Genomic DNA, 21,682 nt, shown 5'->3' with positions numbered 1-21,682 from the left:
AAAGACGAAGGAACTGTCGACAGAACAAGCTGGTTGACCTGTATCCTGCATCAGCGCTTGCTTCATCCTGCTGCATTAACTAGTTACCTACATGAAGACTGCCATAAGTTTGACTTATCCGATTGCTTTGTTTCACTTAATGCGCCTTATAATCCGGAAAATATGGTAAATCTACCTTCCTTTAGCATGTCCAGAAGTCCAACTTTTTGTGCGATGGTTAGCATCTTCCTCTGCCTCCTGGATGCTACCGCAGGTGCCTTTGTGGTGCAAAACATTTCGTTGTGTTAGTTGGGGAGAAAACTTACAAACATACAGTACAGCACTTCAGAGTCACACTGCTAGGATAGAAGATTTATGTAAATGTCTGTACTGTACAGGAGACACGGCACAAGATTGATTGACAGCGGTCTGGACGCAGAACACAATGTGCTGTTACACAAATTACACAAAAACATTCGCGAAACAGCAAAACCGTAAAAGGTGAGCCGTGTTATAGCGAGGGACCACTGCATTCTTAGAGCCCAGTGCTCTCAGTGTATCAAAATGTGTTCAAGTAAGACAACAGAGATGTGGACTAACAGGACTGTTTGTAGCTGTGCACTTTAGTCTACACACACTAGGAAACTTTCTCTAATGGTGCTTCTTCACTCTGCAGGATCTTTCCTTCCTGCTTCAACACAAGATTTTCAGGGTTGACTTGTCAGTTGGAGTTATGTGACTAAAGAATTGAAAGGTGTGGTGCAATGTAAAGAGTTCCCTAACTGATCCTATTTTTAAATGAAATCTGTAAATAACTGTTTAGGAGCTGAAACAAGCTTCAAAAATGAGCTTTATTGTGAAATCAGCTGTAATTATAATTAAAGTGCATTTGTACTGTTTGTTTAACATGTTGCCATGTGATGTTGTTGCTATGGAAATAACTGTGTCCGTGATGCCACACAGTTCTTTAATTTAAGAAACACAACAGAAAACGGTCCTTTCCCTCCTGCTGGTAGGACAGCCCTTTTGCTGCTTGGAGAGGCTGTCCAGCATTAGCTGGAAGGGCTACAATTCCAGTTCCCGCCCCCAGCCCCCTTCCAAGTTTTCTGCTGTCAACAGAACCTGAAACCCAAACCAAGTCTGGTTTTAGACTGCTGCATCCAAATATAAACAACAACACAGATTTCAATCCAGTAAAATAGGTTCACGTCAGGTCTGACCACTGAACAAAGTCCTCTGGTTCAGCTCGCCTCAGTCCAAGCTGGAAGACAGAAGAGGGTTTGTAATACTCAGCTGATACCTACTGAAAAAAGAAAGGGCATTTTTTCCCTTCGCTGCATGAACCACCCTGCCTCTCCCAGTGTTTGGGAGGGTAGACCACTCACAGCTTGTCTTTCTCTGGCCGGCGTTGCCAGAGAGTGAAGAGTCTGTTTACCCTCTTATCAGCAAACCCCTGAAGGCTCCTGACTTCCACCAGGGCCTGGGCCAGCTTCAGGACATTTTGTCCTGACTAACCATCAGGACTTTGGACCTCATCCTGAGAGGACTCTTTGGCGCAGATGTGGATACTGGATTGTTCTTTCTTTGTGATATTTTATGTTTAACTCATTAGTTTGGTTTTTGCTTGTTTAGGGGCAGACAGTCTGCAAAGGGGATGGGATCTTCGGGGATAACAGGAGGAGAGAAGCAGCAGAGAGTCGTGTAAGACTGCAACTGGCTAGTTACGGGTTTTATATCAGCTGCAGACACCAGATCCTGTAAGCTGGGTTTGAAGAGGGTACCACCATCGATTCTGTTCAATGATAAGCCGTGGTCTCCCTGAGCTGTCCCTGGGAAACAGCATCACCATCTGTCCAGCACCATCTTTGCATGGTGCTGGACAGATGGTACAATGTGCTCACCTTCTTTGGCAGGGAACAGAAGTGGCTGGAAACTAAGGGAGGCCTCGAAGGGAGGTGATCTGTTGCTGAAGAGGTGAGGCTGTTGCGGGTACACTCTATCCAGCGGAGCTGCTCACTCCAGATGGTCTGAGTTGGTGGATGCAGCACAATGGAGAGCAGCCTCCAGCTCCTGATGAGCCCGCTCTGTCTGACAATTTGTTTGCAGTTGAAAACTCGAGGAAAGACTGACCATAGTGCCCAGAGTGAGACAGAACTTTGGTGCTGCGTGACCCGGATCTTTGGTGTGCTGAGGAAGGCCGATTTGGCCTGTGGCGAGATCGTGAGGCGAGGCGAGCAGAGGACCGGTCCAAATATGATCAAAATGACACAGCTCTGGATGGCCCAGTTACCAGGGCATGGAAGGATGACAGACTTTTTTAAATGAGGAGAAGGAATTTTCTGGGATTGAAGGTGCTCTGGGTAAGTGGTTGACTAAAGCATGCATAAAATAAAAGCTATCATTTTGTTATTGATTGGTAATAGATGGATAATTAGCCACATTTACAGCTGTATTGACTTGTTGTAGATGCAGTCTACTTCATGTTTAAGGACTTTAATTAACAGATTGAAAACAGCGACATTAAGGGAAGAATATGCAGCGCCACACTATCAGATGCCTATCAGCACCTTTTGTTCCTCCTTCAATTAACTCTCAATCACAGAAAACGCGGAGCTCCGAAATAAAACTTACACCGTTAGTTCATCATTTTCACTCTGTACCACTTCTCCTCATCAGGCTGTGTGAAGCACAGTAAACAAAGAACCAGTAAAGAACCAAGGATAAAGGAGGACTAGTGCTGTGTCCCAATTCCTAGGCCCAATCCTTCAGAGGACCCAGCCTTCGTGGGCCGGGTCCTTCAAAGACCGATAAGGCCGCGAGGCTGTGAAATGGGACGGTCTAACCTTCTGATTTGCGTCACCGCTGTCTCGGTGGAGTTTAATAAACTCGGCCGTCTGCTCCTTGCTATCTAAAATATAACAGGACACTGGCGTAAACTCTCGACCGTCTCACACTTCTGTTTAATCCGTTTTCTGAGTGACGTTTATTCAGCTGTGTGAAAACTATAACTTTAATCTCAGCCAAACCGATTTCCTCAGGATCAAATAAAACACTGAAAAAGCCAAACAATAACATTTTTAATTTTCTGGTGGAAGTTTCTAAAAATGACAGTCTTCATTAATCCCATGCAAACGTACACTGTGCAGAACAACCTGACATACTACAGAACAATAACACGATTCATTTCACAGATTGGAGTGTAAAGAAATTAAATACACATATTCAAAGGACCAGACTGATTCTGTTCTACAGATTGATGAAACTCCTAAACTCTTCATCCACTTTGAATGTGGATACCCTCAAATTAAAGCATCTGTGCTCGACACATTATGTCCATGTCCTTTAAATAACTCTACTTGGAATGTGACTCAGTAAACAAGTAAAAAAAACAAAAGTCAGGTCCATATATATTTGGACACTGACACAACTGTGCACCCATTTTCTTACCTGAGCTTCATCATGAGCTTTGGGTACTACCAGGAAAAATGAAACCATGGATAGAAGCAGCTGCTGCTGTCACTACATCTCAATATATCCCGTCAAGGAAACGGATTTTGCCTTGACGGGGTGGCTGTAGTAGCTCAGGAGGTAGAGCAGGTCGTTGGATTTCTAGACATGCTAAAGGAAGGTAGAATTACCGTATTTTCCAGATTATAAGGCGCATTAAATGAAACAAAACTCATTCTTCTTACTTCCTCTACTTCCGTACCATTGATTCATTAATGTTGAGTTCTCTATTCCCATTTTGTGGACCTGAAAACAGGGTTTGATCTTTGGTTTCATTCTATAATACTGGACTTATGTTTCTACGAAGGTTTGAACTTTGAGAGTTTAAACAAGAGAGAAAAGTGTGAAAATGTTCGTGCCTGTATGAGAAAAGTCTATAAAGTGTGAGAAGTTTTACAGCCTTAAAACATCTATAATAGTTGTAAAGAATTAAGTTGGCTACTTCGTGGATTTCACCCATCGGATGTTATTTTTAGAACGAAACTCCCGCGATAAACGAGGGACCGCTGTGTAGGATACAGTACTTTGTCGTTGGATCAAAGGGACTGTCTTGCTTTAAAAAAAGACAAAGGACAAGATTACTTAACAGTCAATGTTTAAGAGACAAAAGCACAGACGCTGGCAGTTTTATAAAACGACATTCTTTATTTACAAATTTATATTTTGCAGTAAATGCAAAATTCCTGTAAAAGACTGTTGTACTAAAACATGGTTCTGTAGCCTCTAACTGTAAAACAAGTGGGACACAGTGAGCATAAAATACATGCACATATCTGTACACTGTCACCAAAATACATCTGATTACAAAATATAGTGCTCGATACAAATATCTGGAGTTTGGATTCAGCAGATGTCTCAGATTTCACATATGCACGTGTGAAACAATCGTCCTTTGCATTTCTGTATGAAAATAAGGAGCCGTTTAAGCAAAAATAGACTCTGCCTTCTGCCTATTCTTTCACATGTACAGGTTGTGCATCTTCAGTAGCAAATACTCACTATTGGCTGAGGAAGTATTTTTCTCCAACAACAGTAAAAAACAAACAAACCAAAACAAGAAGGAAAAACAAACAAAGAAAAGCCTCAAACCAGTGCTTCAGTCTGATCATCAATCCCACATCTTCAAGGTAATGTCAGTGGGAGGAAAGTGAAACACTTGCAGTCAAATGAAGACGAGGAGAAAATACTACAACTATTTGGTCTCAGAGAGAATAATTAGATGGAAACTGCTGCTTCCACCTGGTATGAAGGGTATATCCAGTCTCTGTGAGGTAACGTCAGAGGCAAGACAGTGAATCAAACCAGGACAGGATCTGTACTCACACTACACATGCTCACAAAGAACTATAACTGATGCTACCGGCCCCCAGCATGCGTATGCATTTGTTGATTTGATGTGTGAGTGGCCACATAACTGAGCAGTTGCAGAAACCATGTTTCAGCTTTTATTTCAGGACGTGTCGCCTCATTTCATGGGTTGCATTTTCATTTTGGGTAAAGCCAGGAAATCTGGGATTCATTCAGTCGGGATTAGGAGAGTACTGATTATCAGTTTGCATATATAAATATATTCTTACAGCAGTCGATCTATACAGCACTTAAATCAAAATTTAAAAATAACTGCATGCTTTTCCTGATTTTAAACCCTAACTCTGAACATAACCTGGTCTTAATCAGTTTGCACTAAGATGCTAGTGATTTAACCCAGTAAAATAGATCCCCCATGTGTAAGTGTGACTCTGTATCTCAGGTCAGGTCATGCACCAACTGGAAGGTTGTATGCTTAGACATGACACTGAAAACCAATTTGTTCTCCAATAAATGACTGAACTGAATTTTAGAGCTGGTGTGAATGAGGCATGTTGTGCTCCAGTCGAGTGGAAAAGCACTATATAAGAACCAGTCTGTTAATGATGCCGGTATTACTGGAACATGTTTACATCCTCTGGGCTCAAGTAGTGCAAGCCAGCAAGACCAAATTTGTGCTGAGTTTTTCTTAAGATTCTGAAAGCTTCACAGTTTATCATTTATTATTAATAATCCTATTTCTGCATAGAGGTAGGCCCAGAATTAGACAAGAGTTTTTGTAATGCTGCCTCTGTTTACTTCAGTGAATCAAGTGGATTTTAATCAAACAGTCAAGTTATAGATTTTCAGCTATAATTCAAAGGTCTTACCCAAAGTATCGCATCGTGTTTAGGAATGACAGACATGTTCACATGTAGCAGCTCATTCTTCTGTCAACGACAGAAACATGAAACACTTGATTTTATAGATGTTTTTCTAATGAACGCATTAAAGCCATACATCCAAAATAATAAATAATCAAGTATCTAACTCTCAGGCTGTTACTTTCATCCTCTGGGTTCGATCAAGTTAAACTAGCTGTAGAAGCAGTGGCTCATCTGGTGTGTTTGTGGCAGAAGGGAAACTGCATGCCTCTATCATACAGGATGTTAGCAAAATGGTAGCAAGCAAACTTGACGACTTAAACTTTAAAGCACCTTGAGGCAACTGTTGTTGTGATTTGGAGCCATATAAATAAAACTGAACTGAATTGAATCTACTTTTAGAAATATATTAAACACAGGATGGGATGTTCTGCATTGACACCCTTCCTTTCAATACTCAACATCTGGCTTGTTAGCCTTAATGTTCACTCTGCAGAGGTGTGGAGTGCAGCTTTAACTGTTCAGATATCTGTCTGTGACTGTTGTTGGCAACACATTTACATAAAGAATGTCATTTTATAGAGACACACAGATGAGGACAAAAATATTTTCAGTTTGTCTTTTTTGACAGAGCATTGGATTTTCAAAATAGCATTTTTAAATTCTTTAGAAAGCACATATTACTTCTATTTGCACATAAAAGCAGAATCAAAGTTCAATGTAGTTATCCCCCTGACAAACTGACTTTATTGGGCCCCTGCACAAAGCCCCGCTCTGCAAAGATGTGCTTTAACTTCTTATAAAACTGAGAGTCATCTTCTGACTTATACACAGACTTTAGCGAGGGCTCAAGTCGTCAAACATCACACCAAAATGAAAAGAAAGACTTGAGGAGAAGAATGGTTGATGCTCACAAAGCAGGAGATGGCTATACAAAGTTATCACTGGGTTTCAAAACTGGCATAAGAAGTATGATCGAGAAACTCAAGGAGAACCACACAGCGCACAAATAAAACACGGTAGACGAGGAGGTGAACCATTTCAAAGACTCTGGAAAGGAAACTAGTAAAAGATGTTCTCAAGACCGCGGAACAACTGCCAAGACTCTAGACTTAGCCAAGCTTGGAATCAGTAAAGGACTGCAGACCAAGAAAAAGCCAGACTGAAGTAATCGAAGGAGAACCCTGAGAAAAATGGTGCATGCTGCAAATATGCTCTTTGACCAGATTAGATGAAATTGGAGCGCTCTGGTCACAAAGACCACACACCCCAAGGGACACCATCCCTGCAGTCAAACATCATGCTGCGGGGCTGCTTCAGTGTGTCTGGAACTGGGAATCTTGTCAAGGAAGGAATCATGAAGAAGGATATGTGAAGATGATAAAGCACAACTCAAGCAGTCAGCAGCAAAACTGGACCTGGGTCATCGTTTCGTCTTCCAACACGACAGCCCAAACCATACAGTGCTCGTTGTGAAGACCAAAACAAATACTAACAAGCTGGGGACAATCGTTCCTGCCCTTATCTGTAAATGCAACTGAATTGACTGGCATGCATTGTTTGTGGATTGACTCTTGTAAATTGATATTACTAAAAGAATCGTGAGTAAATCACCCAGCACAGTGTGTGACTTGATTACCAGACTGGATCTAATTTGAATTAAGTCTTCCTTCACGAGGCTACTGGACTCTGCACTCTATTTTGTATTACTGGAAAATAAAATAATAATATAATCTTCTAGACCTTTCAGTAAAATGTAAGAAAAACCCCATTAATAAAAAGTTCAGGCGCTGTGTTTTGGAACAGGGTGGATCATAACATCAATGTGAAACTGACGCCCAGGCCAGCACTGTTTCTATTCAGCAGTTATACAAATAAACTGGGGTAAGTAGTCAAATATTTCACCACACAGCCATATGGAAACTGGCAGACGGTGTGTCTAGTGGTGCCTCCTAAATATTGTAACTGGTTGTGTAGTACTGGGAGCAATAACTACACAACCAGAGTTGTTCACATTGTTGTGGAGGAATTTCAGCCCATTCTTCTCTGCAAAATTGTTTTAATTCAGACACAATGAAAGGTTTTCGACCACCAACAGCGTCGTTACAGGTCATGTTGCTCACTCTGAAGCAACAAAGCAGCCCTGACAGTTACACCACCACCACCACCCATGTTTGACTGTTGGCATGATGTTATTTGTAGGAAATTAAGTGTTAGTTTTACACCTGATATACTGAGAGGGTAGTCTTCCAAAAGGCTTGACTTTTTGTCTCACAGGTGCACAAACTATTTTCCCAGAAGTATTTGTGGTTGTTTAGGTCAGCCCTCGTTTCCACCTCTGAACTTTCCCACAGAGGCCATTTTTTCCTCTTTTTGTATTCTTCAATGACAAACACTGACCTTAACTGAGGAAAGTCAGGCCTGCAATTCTTTAGATGTTGTTCTGGGTTCTTTTGTTTCCTCCCGGGTGAGTCATTGATGCACTCTTGGTCTAATATTAGTAGGCTGGCCACTCTGGGAAGGTTCACCACTGCTCCAAGTTTCTGCTATAATAGTGAATATCAGGTGTGCACGTCGCTTTTTACCTGCCTGGACTGAACAGAGCAATCAAGCACTTATGAGTCAAAGTAGGAAGCAGACAAGGAGATAAGTTCGAGAGAAATGATTTTTCAGTACCAGATGACTGATGCCATCGGGATGATAAACAGAACTGAAAGGTCCTTTGTTCCTTACAATCAGTTCATTCTGCATTTCCCAAAGTGCTTCGCTGCCCTCGACTGACAGCTTCAGGGAGGTAAGGCCGAGACAAAACACGCCACATGAAAAATGTTTGGAATTAGATACGAACAAAAATGACATATTTCACTGACTGAAGATCAATCTACAAGCTTTTCCATACGTAGGACTTATTGCTGAAGGTCAGAGCAATCTACTTTGTCTTCACAGTAAGAGTGCAGCTTTGTGTCTTCAAGTTTTCTGGGTTTTTTGTTTAGTTGTTTGTTTTCTCCAGTCTCACATTAGCTTTAACCTGTGACTGGCTTACTAGTGGACATGAAGCAAGCAGAGACACTGGGCGACTGTACCAGTCTGTCACTAAGAAGAAGGGTCAGGGCACACTGTTGTGTCACAGAAGTCTGGTGCAAACAGCTAAAGCTTGAGTTTGATTGTTGTAACTATTCTCTCATGATTATTCTTAATCATGCACAGGTCAGGTAATAGTTAAACCACTTTGCACTTTAATGAAATGTACCTCTGTACATTGCACATTGTGCCGTTCAGGGTTCAATTCAGGAGTTTCCCAGTTGGGGCTTATCATCTTATTAGTCACTGACTGGTCACAGATGCTACCCTCTTTAAAAATACCAGCTGCTGCCAGAGCTACTTATAGATGCACATTTGCTATCAAACCTCCGACCCTGAGGTCAAGGTCACTGAGAATCAAACTCTTTCAGGATTTTTAGTAGACGCACCAACTGCATCAATTTGAAAATCCTAGACGACTTAGTTATGATATAGTTTTTGTGTTCACAAGAGTGTTAGAGAACCTGACCTCTGACCTTGAGGTCACTGAGATTTACTCAAAGCTTCCTGTTTACTTGGGTTTTATTCAGTTTTTGCTGAATGTATTTGTTTGGCTTCAATATGATGTAAAAATAAGTGGTTTACATAATCTGGTTTATTTAAGAGGGCGCCATCAACAGCGACAATCCTGAGTGCTTGTATTTCTGCCTGCTGATGGCGAACGATGGTTAAAACAGCGACAAACCTTTTGTCCTTTGGGCATGTACTGGTGACTAATTTCAGCAACACTGACTAGCTCTTGTTTGTAGTAAAGCGTGTTCACGTTGCTTGCTTCTCTCTTAAATTATGCCCAACGTGTTGGGGTTTTATTTAGTTGAAGCTAAATTAAATGAGTCCTACTCAGTCTGCACACATACGATGTAGGAAAGTCTAAGAAATCTCATTTTAAACAGAGACTAGATTACAAACTGGAACCTGCCGTGGAAAACTGGCACAAAAGTGAAAATAATTAGCAACTGACGTGAGCAACTTAGCAATCGCTCTGCACATACACAATATACAACGGACTATTTGTTGAAAATATAAATTAGTCATGTTTCTCACAAACAACGAGCCAGGTGAAAGGAGCAGGAAGTACGTTTGTTTCCAACCTGTCCTGTGATGTCAGTGAGGTGATTGCAGCCATCGTAATAATGAAAACATGAGGTGCAGCAAAGCAGACTCACAGGAAACGAGTCAGACCGAATGGAGTCCATCACAGAGTATACTGTGGTACCTTATCACAGAGATGTACCAGCATTCTAAGGACAACTTGCTCATCTGTGTTATGTCAGTTCTGCTGCACTATCCTGTATCTGTGTGGCAGTGTAGGACACATGAGCTGTCTTTGGAAATCGACTGTCCCAGTTTATTCTCAGCTTAGTCTCACCAACGCGACTCTAACTTCTGCACACCATGAGAACCAGTTACAGGACTGGTGCCACATAAATACAGACAAACAAAGTGTCTACAGACCGAGGAACAGGTCTACAGAGTTCCTCCCCTCTCTGTGGCAACAGAGTCGTCACTGTTGGCCCAACAGACCTTAACTCTTAACGCTAATGAGGAAAAAAAAAAAAGTCAAAAAAGCAAAAACACCCTCAATTACTTCTTGACAACAGTAGAAATGTGAGGGTGGGACAAGGATCAGGAGAGGCAGGAGGAACTGGGAAAGGAGGTGAGGGTGCAGACTGGGAGGCTGTAATAGGAGGGGTCGGTGAAGGGGAACAGAAGGAGAAAGAAGAGGAGGACCCCCAGCAAATAGGAGGAGAGGACAGTGAGTCGGTAAGGGTGCTCCAGAGCTGTGCTGATGGCAGGGAAACCCATGTAGTTACAGAAGGAGTGGCAAAGTACCGGACCAATCAGGTGGCCTGTAACAGACAGAAAAAACAGCCATTTACTCCCACTGGTTGACAGCGTTACAGCTTCCGTCAGCTTCCCATTCAGCTGTGACAGGCGAAAAACAAATGCTTTGATTTAAAAATAATCCTTTAAATCCTGTAACTGAAAATATTAAAACTGTGTTTTAAAGACAGAAGAGAACATTTTGGACAAGAGGAAAGAATTTTAGATAATCAGCTAACGTGCAGCTTGGACACCAAACTGCTGAGTGATGAAGAGTATAGTTTATATACAGAAGAGAGCGCTCTCATCCAACTGCCGGCCTGTAACCTACCTCAGTACCACAGTACGATGAACAGGCACACTCAATACATGAGCTACTGGTAGACGGAGCAGTTGCTCTACACTGCAAGGCCACACTGGCCACCCTGTGCACTGTGTGACACTTTAAACACTCATCCAAGGCCAATGACACCAACGTCCAGCGCATAACTGCTACAGCAAATTAAATTACTTCATCACACTTATTAACTTAATGTCTCTAAATCCCGCACATATAATATTGCTGGAGACAAGGATAAACTATGACGTAGGCTTGTGGAACAAGCTGCAGGCTGCAGTGTCCCGAACAGTTAACTACATATACCATAGGCCTTTATATACGACTGTTTAATATGGAAAACATTTTATTTTTAGGTTTTACTAAATTAAAGTGGTATGCAAAAGTTAATTATAAGTTAATAAGTTAATAATTTTCATGTTTCTCCTTCATAAATCGCTGGTTGTTTGGATCAGCAGTTTCATTTAAACACAATATTTGAGAAGTGAAATGAAGTTTACAGGATTTACAGAAAGTTTGCAATAGTTACTTCAACTAAGTTAGGCAGGTGCATAAATGTGGGCACCCGCGTTGTTTTATTGGTTTGGATGCCTTCAGCACTAATTATTGAAACATAAAATTTGTTTGGTAAGCTCATTGACCCTTGACCTACATACACAGATGAATCCAGCCATGAGGAAGCGTATTTAGGGTGGCCAGTTGCAAGTTTTTCTCCTCTTTGCATCTTCTCTCGAGAGCAGCAACCTGGGAGCCTCAGCTCTCAAATGACCTGAAAACAAACCATGTTCAACATCATGGTTTAGGGGAAGGATACAAAAAGCTATCACCTCCCCTGGGAGGAACATAGTGAGGAAATGGAAGACCACAGGCACAGTTCTAGTTAAGGCCGGAAGTGACAGGTCAAGGAAAACCTTAGATAAGCAGGCGATGGATGGTGAGAACAGTCAGAGTCAACCCACACACCAAATGGAGTCACTGTGCATCGTTCAACTATTCAGCGCACTTTGCACAGGAGATGCTGTATGGGAGAGTAAAGCAGAAGAAGCCTTTTCTGCACACATGACACAAACGGAGGTTTGAGGTTTGCTAAAGCACATTTGGACAAGCCAGCTTCATTTTGGAATAAAGTGCTGTGGACTGATGAGACTAAAATTGAGTTATCTGGGCATAACAAAGCATGGCAGAAACAGTACACAGCATTTAAAGAGAAACACCTGCTGCCCACAGTAAACTGTGATGGTGCTTCCATCATGCTGTGGGGCTGTGCCCAGTGCAGGGACTGGGAATCTTGTTAAAGTTGAGGGTCGCATGGATTCCACTCAGTATCAGCAGATTCTTCAGAACAATGTTCAAGAATCAGTGACAAAGTTGAAGTTGCACCGGTGCTGGATCTTTCAACAAGACAACGACCCGAAACACTGCTCAGAACCCACTAAGGCGTTCATGCAGAGGAACAAGTCCGACGCTCTGGAACGGCCATCTCAGCCCAGACCTGAATGTTATTGAAAATCTGTGGTGTGAGTTAAAGAGAGCTGTCCGTGCTCGGAAACCATCAAACCTGACTGAGCTGGAGACGTTTTGTAAAGACGAAAGGTCCAAAATACCTTCAACCAGAATCCAGGCTCTCATTGGAAGCTATAAGAAGTGGAGGCGGTATTTCTGCAAAGGTGGATCTCCTAAATATTGATGTATTTTTTCTGTTGGGGTGCCCAGATTTATGCACCTGCCTGATTTAGTTTAAGTAACTATTGGACACTTCCTGTAAATCCTAGAAACTTCGTCTCACTTCTCAAATATCACTGTGTTCGTCTGCTATATGATATATTTAAATGAAACTGCTGATCCAAACAACCAATCATTTATGAAGGAAAAGGGTGCCCAAACTTTTGCATGTCACCATATATGGCAAATCAAACTTGTCCATATTCAGTAAACCTTCAATTATTTTGTAACTGTAAAAAACATTCAGTGCACTTCAACGTTGAAAGCTATGCACAAATGATCTTAAATCCTCTTTCACATACAGCAGATATATTTTTCCCAGTAATGCACATCTGTTGGCTCAAACGATGGCTGATCTGTGCATTTTATTTTAAAATGACGTACTTGTAAGTTTCTTTCATTTAGTTTATCTCAGGTTAATTGCTGCTTCAGGACTGATGACAGACAACATTTCTGTAAACGCTCTTAAGCCCAGGCTTGGACTGCCCGGCTCAGAAAACCCAAACTTAATCATACCACCCAGCGCCGGGCCGACGGGACGCTCCAAGAACAAGAATAGTGAAGGAAAGCCTCTTACCTGTTCTGATGAAGATGAAGGCTGTGTAGGCTCCAAACACTGCCGTGTAGGAAAACTGAAACACTGGTGCAAAACAGAAGAACAAAAGTGCATCTTCCTGCTATCCTGTGATGAAGTCACAATAAACGCAGTGAAAAAGATGTTCTCACCTGCAGAGACGAAAATACCCAACAGAGTGCCCTGTCTGAACCTCAGCAACTCAATCACATGGTGGAAGTGCGCTGGAAGAGAGGACAGAGCAGGCACTCAGACATGCTGCAACTTCAACACAGACATTATTGGAACACACTCTGTATTACTTATTATACACACTGCTACTTCCAATCAACACAAAAGTTAGGGGGAAAAAACTTTCCAAAAAGCACTCAAAGTCGTGGCTTCTTTGTTTGACTTGTGCTCTTTTGCAGCGATATTGTCTGAGTGGCGACACCATCGTTCAGAAGAAAACTGCAGGGCTTCCTGCGCTGTAATGGTGGGTATAAAGGCTAGTGTCCTGTAAACAGGGTAGCGACAGAGCTCAGATTTTGCCTGTAAGTCTGGAGAGGATGAACCAGGCAGTGATCAGACTACAGCAGATGGAGGACAGAGGTGCTTTTGTCCCTGGTGGACAGTTCATGTGCTGGCTGAATTCTCATGTCTGAAGAACAACGAGCAGGGAGTCCAGGTGTTGTCCTCAGTGTTCGGTATATGATGCTTTGCTAACACAGGCCTAACAAGGTGAACTCCTGTGGAGTATGAAATGATTTAAACTCAGTGATAATGGTCTCTAGGTGAGGGACTGCATGTTTCTTTCCCAACACTGCGCCATCTAAACACCAACCTTTGTTTATATACAAACAGATTTCGCCTCCTCTTTCAGAAAGCTCCGTATAACGATCCACAAGCAGCCGGGGATGTAGTCACCTATCTAGCTTTTAGAGAAGCACAAAGTTGCAAATCTGGCAGTTCATCCGTGTTGTTGGCAGTATATTTGCCAGGTGAATCGAAGCGTGCATCCCCGCCGAGTTTACGGACACTTTGTTTCGCTTCCCTCGTTAGTGTCTCTTGAGCCCGTTCAGAGCTGCTGCTCCTCCAGCTAAGAGCTAAACACTCTGGGTGGCACTGACTCGGCCTGCAGTAACAGCGAGGAATCCTGGAGTCATTTTTGAGAAGGACACATCTTTCAATATTAAACAAATATGCAGAACTGCTTTCTTCCATTGGTGCAATATTTTGTAAATTAGAAGCTCGTGTATTTATTTCTTCTTAGCTGGTTTTATTGTAATTCATAATTACAGTAAAACCAGTAAAAAAACAATTTAACACAATTAACGCATCTGGAGTGCAGAATGACTCAAAATCCCTGAAATGTTTCTGTAAACACATTTCGGGCAGTTTGTCCAAGCAGTTACCTTCGAACATGCAGGCGGCAGTTGATCTGGTAGTGACGGGCAGCTGAACCAGTCAACTCAATATGGAAGATGATAAACGCACATCGGCCCTCTCGATGGGACTTTTGAGTATTTATTTCAGCACATTGTGAAGTTTTTAAAACGGCTGAATAAAAACAGAAAAATAAATAAACAACTTGTGGCTAAGCTGGAAAAAACTTGCACTCACCCACTCCGAAAAAGAGGGGGCAGGTTATGATAGCGGTAGAAGGACCAGCACAGGGCACCAACATGGGCAACATGCATGCTCTGAACACCAGCTCCTCAGTTAGCGGCGCCACCACTTGATTCCTCAGCCACCGCATATCGTTGGCACACAACATCCAGAACCACGGGTCTAGAGGAAGAAGCGAGAGCAACAGGTGTAAACCAAATTTAGAAACAGATCTAAAATCATGAATCAAGAATAAAACACAGCACAGCTTGTTGGCTCACCAAAGGCCACCCGGATCCCATCGGTGAAGCTCCACGGACAATCCATGGCCAACTGCATGAGTGGGCCCAGAAACAGGACCTGCAGCACATGGCCAGACAAATAAAAGTACTTCCAAATATTTGAGATGTTGCTGCCATTACCAGAGCTGCATATAAAATGTATGTTTTCTCCTCTGTCCACATAATGTCATTCAGCAGTGTAATTGTGAGCACTGACTGAATGACAGTAAAGGAAGCTGAATCTGAAAGTCAAACAAATCCGAGCATCTGTGTCTTTCTTGCATCTCGAGTTTCTCACCTGACTCAAACCATTGTTTTAGCATTCCTACTGCACACGTCACCACTGTCTCGCTGTCCTCATACTTCACTGGAACTCGTGATTTCCTCATGTGGGGCCACAGTTCCTTCTCATCATAAGCTTTCTATACATCCACAAAGACAGTACGACTCCTGACCTTCTTTATACTTCAACAACACTCTGAAAACAAACATCTGTCGTGTTATCTCTCAACACGAAGCCCTCGCCCTGATCATTGATCATCACCTCTCTTCATAACCGAACATCAATAATTTTTCCCATAGCTTCATGATATGGTTCATCAACTTTATCCCTCCATAGTTACAACAGCTCTGCACATCGCCCTTGTTCTTGAAAACCATCACTTCTCTATCTCTAGGTATCCTCCCACTTTCCAAGACTAAATACTTGTGTTAAAAGGTTCACTGAAATCTCTTCTAAACATCCACACACCCCCACAGACATGTCATCTAGACCAGCTGCCAGCGTTGCCCTCGCTGTCCTCCATCCATCCTCTTCACTCTCCTTTTTCTTTCCTCCAGCTCCTCAAGAGGTTCCACCTCTTCAGTACATTCGTTCAAGACTCTCTATGACTCTGTCTAGCCACATGGTAGAAGTCCTTTTCTCCTTCCTCAGTGTCAAGCCTCACATGTGAGTCACTATAAGCCTTTTTGTTTTTGCCACCAGCCTGTTTGTTGAACTCATAGACTCTGGGTATTTCCGCCTCCTTTCTTCATCTCCCTGGCTACTTTTCTGTTGTGGTTGTAGGTGAATGTAAGTACGAATGAAAGCAACACTAAAATATTTAACTACAGATTCACAGTTCTCAGTATATTTGTATAAATATCACATTTGTGAATATTTTAGGTTGAAAATTAGTGTGTGAACATTAATAAAGTAACAATTTAAATTATTATTTGAAATTGTTTCTATACATTCTCATATTTTATTCTGAGTGACATTACAAGGACACAAAAGCGTGCATGTTTCCCACAACTGATGTTTTCATCATTCAAACTAAAGAAAAATAAATGTTTTCTTTCCCAAAATATTCCAATCAAGCAGTTTAACGATGAACATGTACTAACCCAGTAGTAATGTTAGGTAAGCACACTGGCTGTTTCTTACCATGGTGAGGAGCAGAGGAAGTATAATGGCAGGAATGAGGCCTTCAAACCGGATTCCCATGAGAACCAGCAAAGACGGGCCATTCTGACACACAAATGAAAACAGAAACTGTGATACAACGCAGCACAAAATGTCCATCCTGAGGGACTGGAACACAGCACAGTTATCCAAGATCTCAACTCACCACGACGCCTGCAGATTCTCTCCATGCCCACACAAACAGGGGCGACAGCCCTGACACAATCAGGACGCTGGTGAAGCGTCTCTTTATGACAGCAGGATGGTCCCTGAGGACAGGGGACACGCACAGAACGTTATCCCAAGCACACAAGCAGGAGATACGAACAGCTTCTGTGTGCTGATAAGATGGAGGAGCTTTGGTTTAATAATGCACACATAGAGAAGCACATTAAAATCCTCCAACCAATAACAAATCTGCAAATGTAAAGTGATGCGTCGCAGACACACTCTGGTATCAATGTGAATGATAAAAGCCGCGCTGCATGGAGTCGTACTGAAGACTGAAACAACCCAAAAGTTTTCAGGTTCATTTCAGCCCCATTCAGTCTTACTGATACATCTATAACTCACAACAGCAGTTGCCTGGCAGGATTTATATTGTAATAAAACTATTTAAACAGCGGGCTGTGAAACAGTTTTTTCATGCTTTAAAGTTGCCCATTTAAATGGTAACTGGTAAGTGGGCTGGTTCTTATACAGCGTTTTCTCCTCTGAGCACTCAAAAGACCGTCTGCAAGCGCCACAGTTTTCAGTGGCTAATTTAGTGGTCGTTTGTGATCCGGGAGGTGATGTGAGCTGTGGAAGCATGCATCACACGGTCACTGCAATTTACATCCATTCAGTTGGTGCAAGAATGTTTTAAATATTTGGTCCTAATCAGATTTCAGGTTTCTCCACCACAGCCCCCCCTCCCTCCTTCTCCTTCCCCTCTCACACCTGTGTCATTAATCTGAGTACAAATGAAGCAGGTGTTGACATTGTGGAAAACATCCTGTACCAAAAATGAAGTGTCCAGCTGAACTGAACGCCTACAGAGCAGTGGCCCGCACATCGCACATCATGAAAACCTTGGAACAGCTGATTCTACACCGACTGTGACTTCAGGTCAACAACATACGAGACCCCCGTCCTCTACATGCTTCACCGTGCCCGAGCTCATCTGGAGAAATCTGGCACTCATGTGATCTTTGACAAGCTCACAGAGATTACAGACTACCTGACAGAAAGACCACAGTCAGGTTGGAAAACTGTGTTTCTGGAACATTAATGAGCAGCACGGGGGCAACACAGGGGACTGTCCTGGCTCTGTCCCCTTTCACATCGCGTACAGCAGACTTCAAATACCATTCGGAGTCCTGCCACATCCAGAAACACTCAGATGATACTGCCATTGTGGTTTTAACAATGGACAGAATTCTGAATATAAGGATCCTGTAAAAGTCACAAAAACGACCTCATGTTGAACACCTGTAAGATGAAGGAAATGATAGTAGAATTTCAAAGATTCAGGCCTCCTCTCCAGCCTGTGAAAGTCTTTGGGCTGGACATAGAAATATCTAGGGTTACACATAGGTAACAAACCACACTACTCCCTAAATACAGAAAAAATATACAAAAAAGGGCAGAGTTGTCGCTTGTTGCTAAGGAAACTAAGATCTCTTAACATCTGCAGTACAGATGTTCCTTCAGTCTGTGGGGGCAGGTGTGCTGTTCTATGCTGAGCAGGGATGGAAATTGAGAAGCGGTCCCTAGTAGTTCAAGTCTTTGTTAGTCTTCTTGTCAGTTCAGCTCATCGGTTCCACTGGCACTTACACTACAATCAGCTGATTTCAGTTGATTAGTGGTACAGTCTACATATTTTTATGGCACAAAAAGACAAGAGCACGATGTGTGGGACAGAAGCACCTCGTTATGCTGCTAACACAGCGTTGGCATCTTCACAGACGGCTCGCTGCGCCTAAGCTATCCAAGAAGACAGAGGAGTTAAAAAGCTGAGTGAATGCTGATCCGAGCCCAGCAGCCAGACGTTGACCTTCAACTGGTAGCAAAAGCAGTGATGAGCAGTCGGGCTCATGTTTGTAAATCACTGTGGTGATCGTTTTAAAGCAGCAGTGGGGAACTCCAGGCCTCGAGGGCCGCTGTCCTGCAGGTTTTAGGTCTCACCCTGGGTCAACACACCTGAATCAGAGGATTTGTTCATTACCAGGCCTCTGCAGAACTTCAAGGATCAAGGACACGTCTAAAACCTGCAGGACACCGGCCCTCGAGGCCTGGAGTTCCCCACTCGTGCTTTAAAGTCTCCTTTTTTGGTTGATGGTTTTCATCTTTGCTTTCTGGTCATACTTGCATTCTAAAGGAGGACACACACATGATCTTTCTCTAATAGAGATTTGTGGTGGTGCCTGGGTCAGTTTACAGTTAAGTGGTAATTATCAGACAATTCATTTCAGATCATTTTACAGAGAAAGTAACACAGCAAAGAGTGTAAAAGTTACTATTACCTGGAGTACTTAAGTAATGTACTGCATTATCTCTAAGAGCAGTGTTCTGTGTGATAGATCGCTATTTTGAGTAATGACCCAAACACAACAAAGAGGGGAAATACCTCCAGCATGCACAAACCTCTGACCACAGCGTGCAGACTAACGCCTGTAAATGTCTCGAGGGAACCAGTGAGAATCATTAACACAATCAATAAGTGATATCTGTGAATCACTAAACACTTATCAGTTCCCATCACTATGAATGGAGTGGTGATGACGATGAGCTGCCACAGTCTCTGCTACATTAGTACCATCAAAGACAGCAGTGCTAAATGTCTGACGTTACTGTCAGTGCAACATTTTCCTCCCAGAAAAGTTGTTAAACCAAACAGGAGGGTGGAGGCCAGCGTTTTAGTGCATTAGCTTTGTGCCATCCACTTGTTATGACTCTGTGGGCAGGTGTAAGCAGCTGCTCTCTACACCTGTGCAAACACAGTAGATAAGAGGGAAGAAACAGGAGAGTTTCTATTGTCTAAGGAGCTGGGAAACAAAGGCGTCTGGACTTCTTTAATCCCGTGCATCTTATGGTCCGAAAAATACATATTTGATTTTTTTATTTGGCACACTGCAGTTTAATGTTGCAGAGCACCTCTTTTTAACTTCAGTGGATATTATACATGGATATGTATAATATGGATATGCTCAGGATATGTCAGCACATTTCTACTGGAAATGCCTTTTGGTTAAACTGTCAGCAAGGAATTTGCATTTGCACTGTTAAATGTTTATACAGCTTTAATGCACATAAAAAACAGCTGCTTGTTTAAGTGAAAATAAATGGATGATGGGGTTTTTGCGCGAGTAAAGTTGTGGAGTTTTACTTTGTCTCGCAGAAATTATATCGTCAGTTATAAGGTTATCGCAAATTTTCAAATATATATTGTGATATATATTTTTGGCCATGCCGCCCTGCTCTAGTAGCAAGGAGACTTATGGCGTAGCACTATACAGCTCATCTATCTTTGTACATTCTCACGACTGCTATGAACCACTCACCATTCAGTCCTGGAATAAACACTTTTCCCTAGGAACAAGCAGAGAGTCACTGACGGGTCTTAGGCCCATTTGACTGGCGCTTTAGTAATCAGCTTCACAACTACTACCAGAAACCACTCACAAGTGGTTAGAGAATCTGCATTTTCTTTCCCTATATGACTGGGGCCAGCTAATATGAACATCGCAGTATAGTCCTGTGGCGTTTGCTATTCACAATGATAGGTGACAGGATACATGCATCTTTACACACAGTGACACTTAAGAGACCATCTAGTCTCTGCCCTGGTCCATTTTGAGTGGCAACATAATCAACACAACTTCAAAGTAAAGCCTGAGCCAGGCGCTTGTGATATAGTGGAGCATGAACATTTTGTAGTACAAGTATCACTTAGCTGCAGAATGAACCAAGGACTCATTTTTCCTCACAGAAAGGAATCCATTATTTTTTGTGCAAACTTCTGCATTGTTAGATTTTTGCCTCGACTGCCATCAAGTCGTTGCCAAATAGGATTCCATAAATTTAGCAGCCCTATTTTGTAGCCATTCAAATTTCAAGATCCCCTGATACAAGCACAGGAACGAAAGAAAAACAATCAGAGTCAAGCAAAACAAAGAAAATATTGCTTTTGCAATTGGCCACTTTGTTATTAATACTTGCTCTGGCCCAGAATCTGACAACTGTTGCATCCATATATGCCCTTGTCAGATGACAGGAAATTCTTTGTGCGTCTGTGAGTGAAAAACTGAACCAAGTTTTACTTCAAGTTTAAAAAACACCCTGAGAAAAGAAGCTGTCCTAGTCTACAGCGGAGTGGAGAACTCCAGGCCTCTAGGGCCCATCTCCTGCAGGTTTTAGGTCTCACCCTGGGTCAACACACCTGAATCAAATGATTCATTCATTACCAGGCCTGGAGAACTTCAAGAGAGGTTGAAGAGTCGTTTAGCCACTTAAATCAGCTGTGTTCAAGGACACATGTAAAACCTGGTCTGCAGTGTGCCCAGGTGGAGGTGAAGTAGCAACAGCCCTGGAAGCTCCTTACAGGTTAATCCAGTCAGAAACAAGGAAGCTGTCATTGCTTCATTACTGCACTGGTAGCCACACTGTGACATGAGTACTGAAGATTATCATAGAAGATACATTTCCTCAATAAAACGAACGGAACCGCGTGAAAAAGCTCACTTGCAGATGCCACCAGCCTTTCTTCAGTGACTCTTTAACATGCTCCACAAACATGCAGACTGATCAGTTATTTCTAATTAAATATTAATTCAAACTTGATGCAAACTTGAGTATGGGTAAATAATACAGGAATGAAAGCAGTTCACTGACTCTCCTTTCAAATAAGCCCCACTATAAAGCGTATGTAGCTCACCTCGGCAGGTGACTCCTCCACACATATAAGCTGCCAACATAAAAACAAGCCAGCATCAGACAGAACAGCACTGACAACCAACACAGGCCGTCGGGAGGGACCAGCTCTCCACTGCTGTGCTGCATCTTCTCTGTCAAAAAGTTGGCTGGTAAATCATCTTCCTCTGTCATAATGAAGGCGAGCCAGGACTAAACCAAACAGCTGCTAGGAACCAGAGGTGCTGCTGGGTCATTTACCAAGATAAAACATTGGCCCACACG

At 42.5% G+C, this 21,682-nt stretch overlaps 1 protein-coding gene across 1 annotated transcript; it reads right to left on the bottom strand.

Annotated features, from left to right (window-relative positions):
• Nucleotides 1-4,111: 4,111 nt before the first annotated feature.
• rce1a (Ras converting CAAX endopeptidase 1a) lies at nucleotides 4,112-21,592 on the bottom strand. The gene is made up of 8 exons (XM_026160999.2): nucleotides 21,423-21,592; nucleotides 16,674-16,776; nucleotides 16,490-16,573; nucleotides 15,064-15,142; nucleotides 14,798-14,965; nucleotides 13,348-13,419; nucleotides 13,199-13,261; nucleotides 4,112-10,588 (listed from the first exon to the last, which is right to left on the bottom strand). Exons 1-8 carry the CDS (start codon nucleotides 21,590-21,592, stop codon nucleotides 10,365-10,367), a joined length of 963 nt encoding a protein of 320 aa, XP_026016784.1. The 3' UTR covers nucleotides 4,112-10,364.
• Nucleotides 21,593-21,682: the final 90 nt, after the last annotated feature.

This window comes from Astatotilapia calliptera, chromosome 3, assembly GCF_964374335.1.
Source record: "Astatotilapia calliptera chromosome 3, fAstCal68.1, whole genome shotgun sequence".
NCBI lineage: Eukaryota > Metazoa > Chordata > Actinopteri > Cichliformes > Cichlidae > Astatotilapia > Astatotilapia calliptera.
This window is presented reverse-complemented; position numbering and strand designations above follow the sequence as displayed.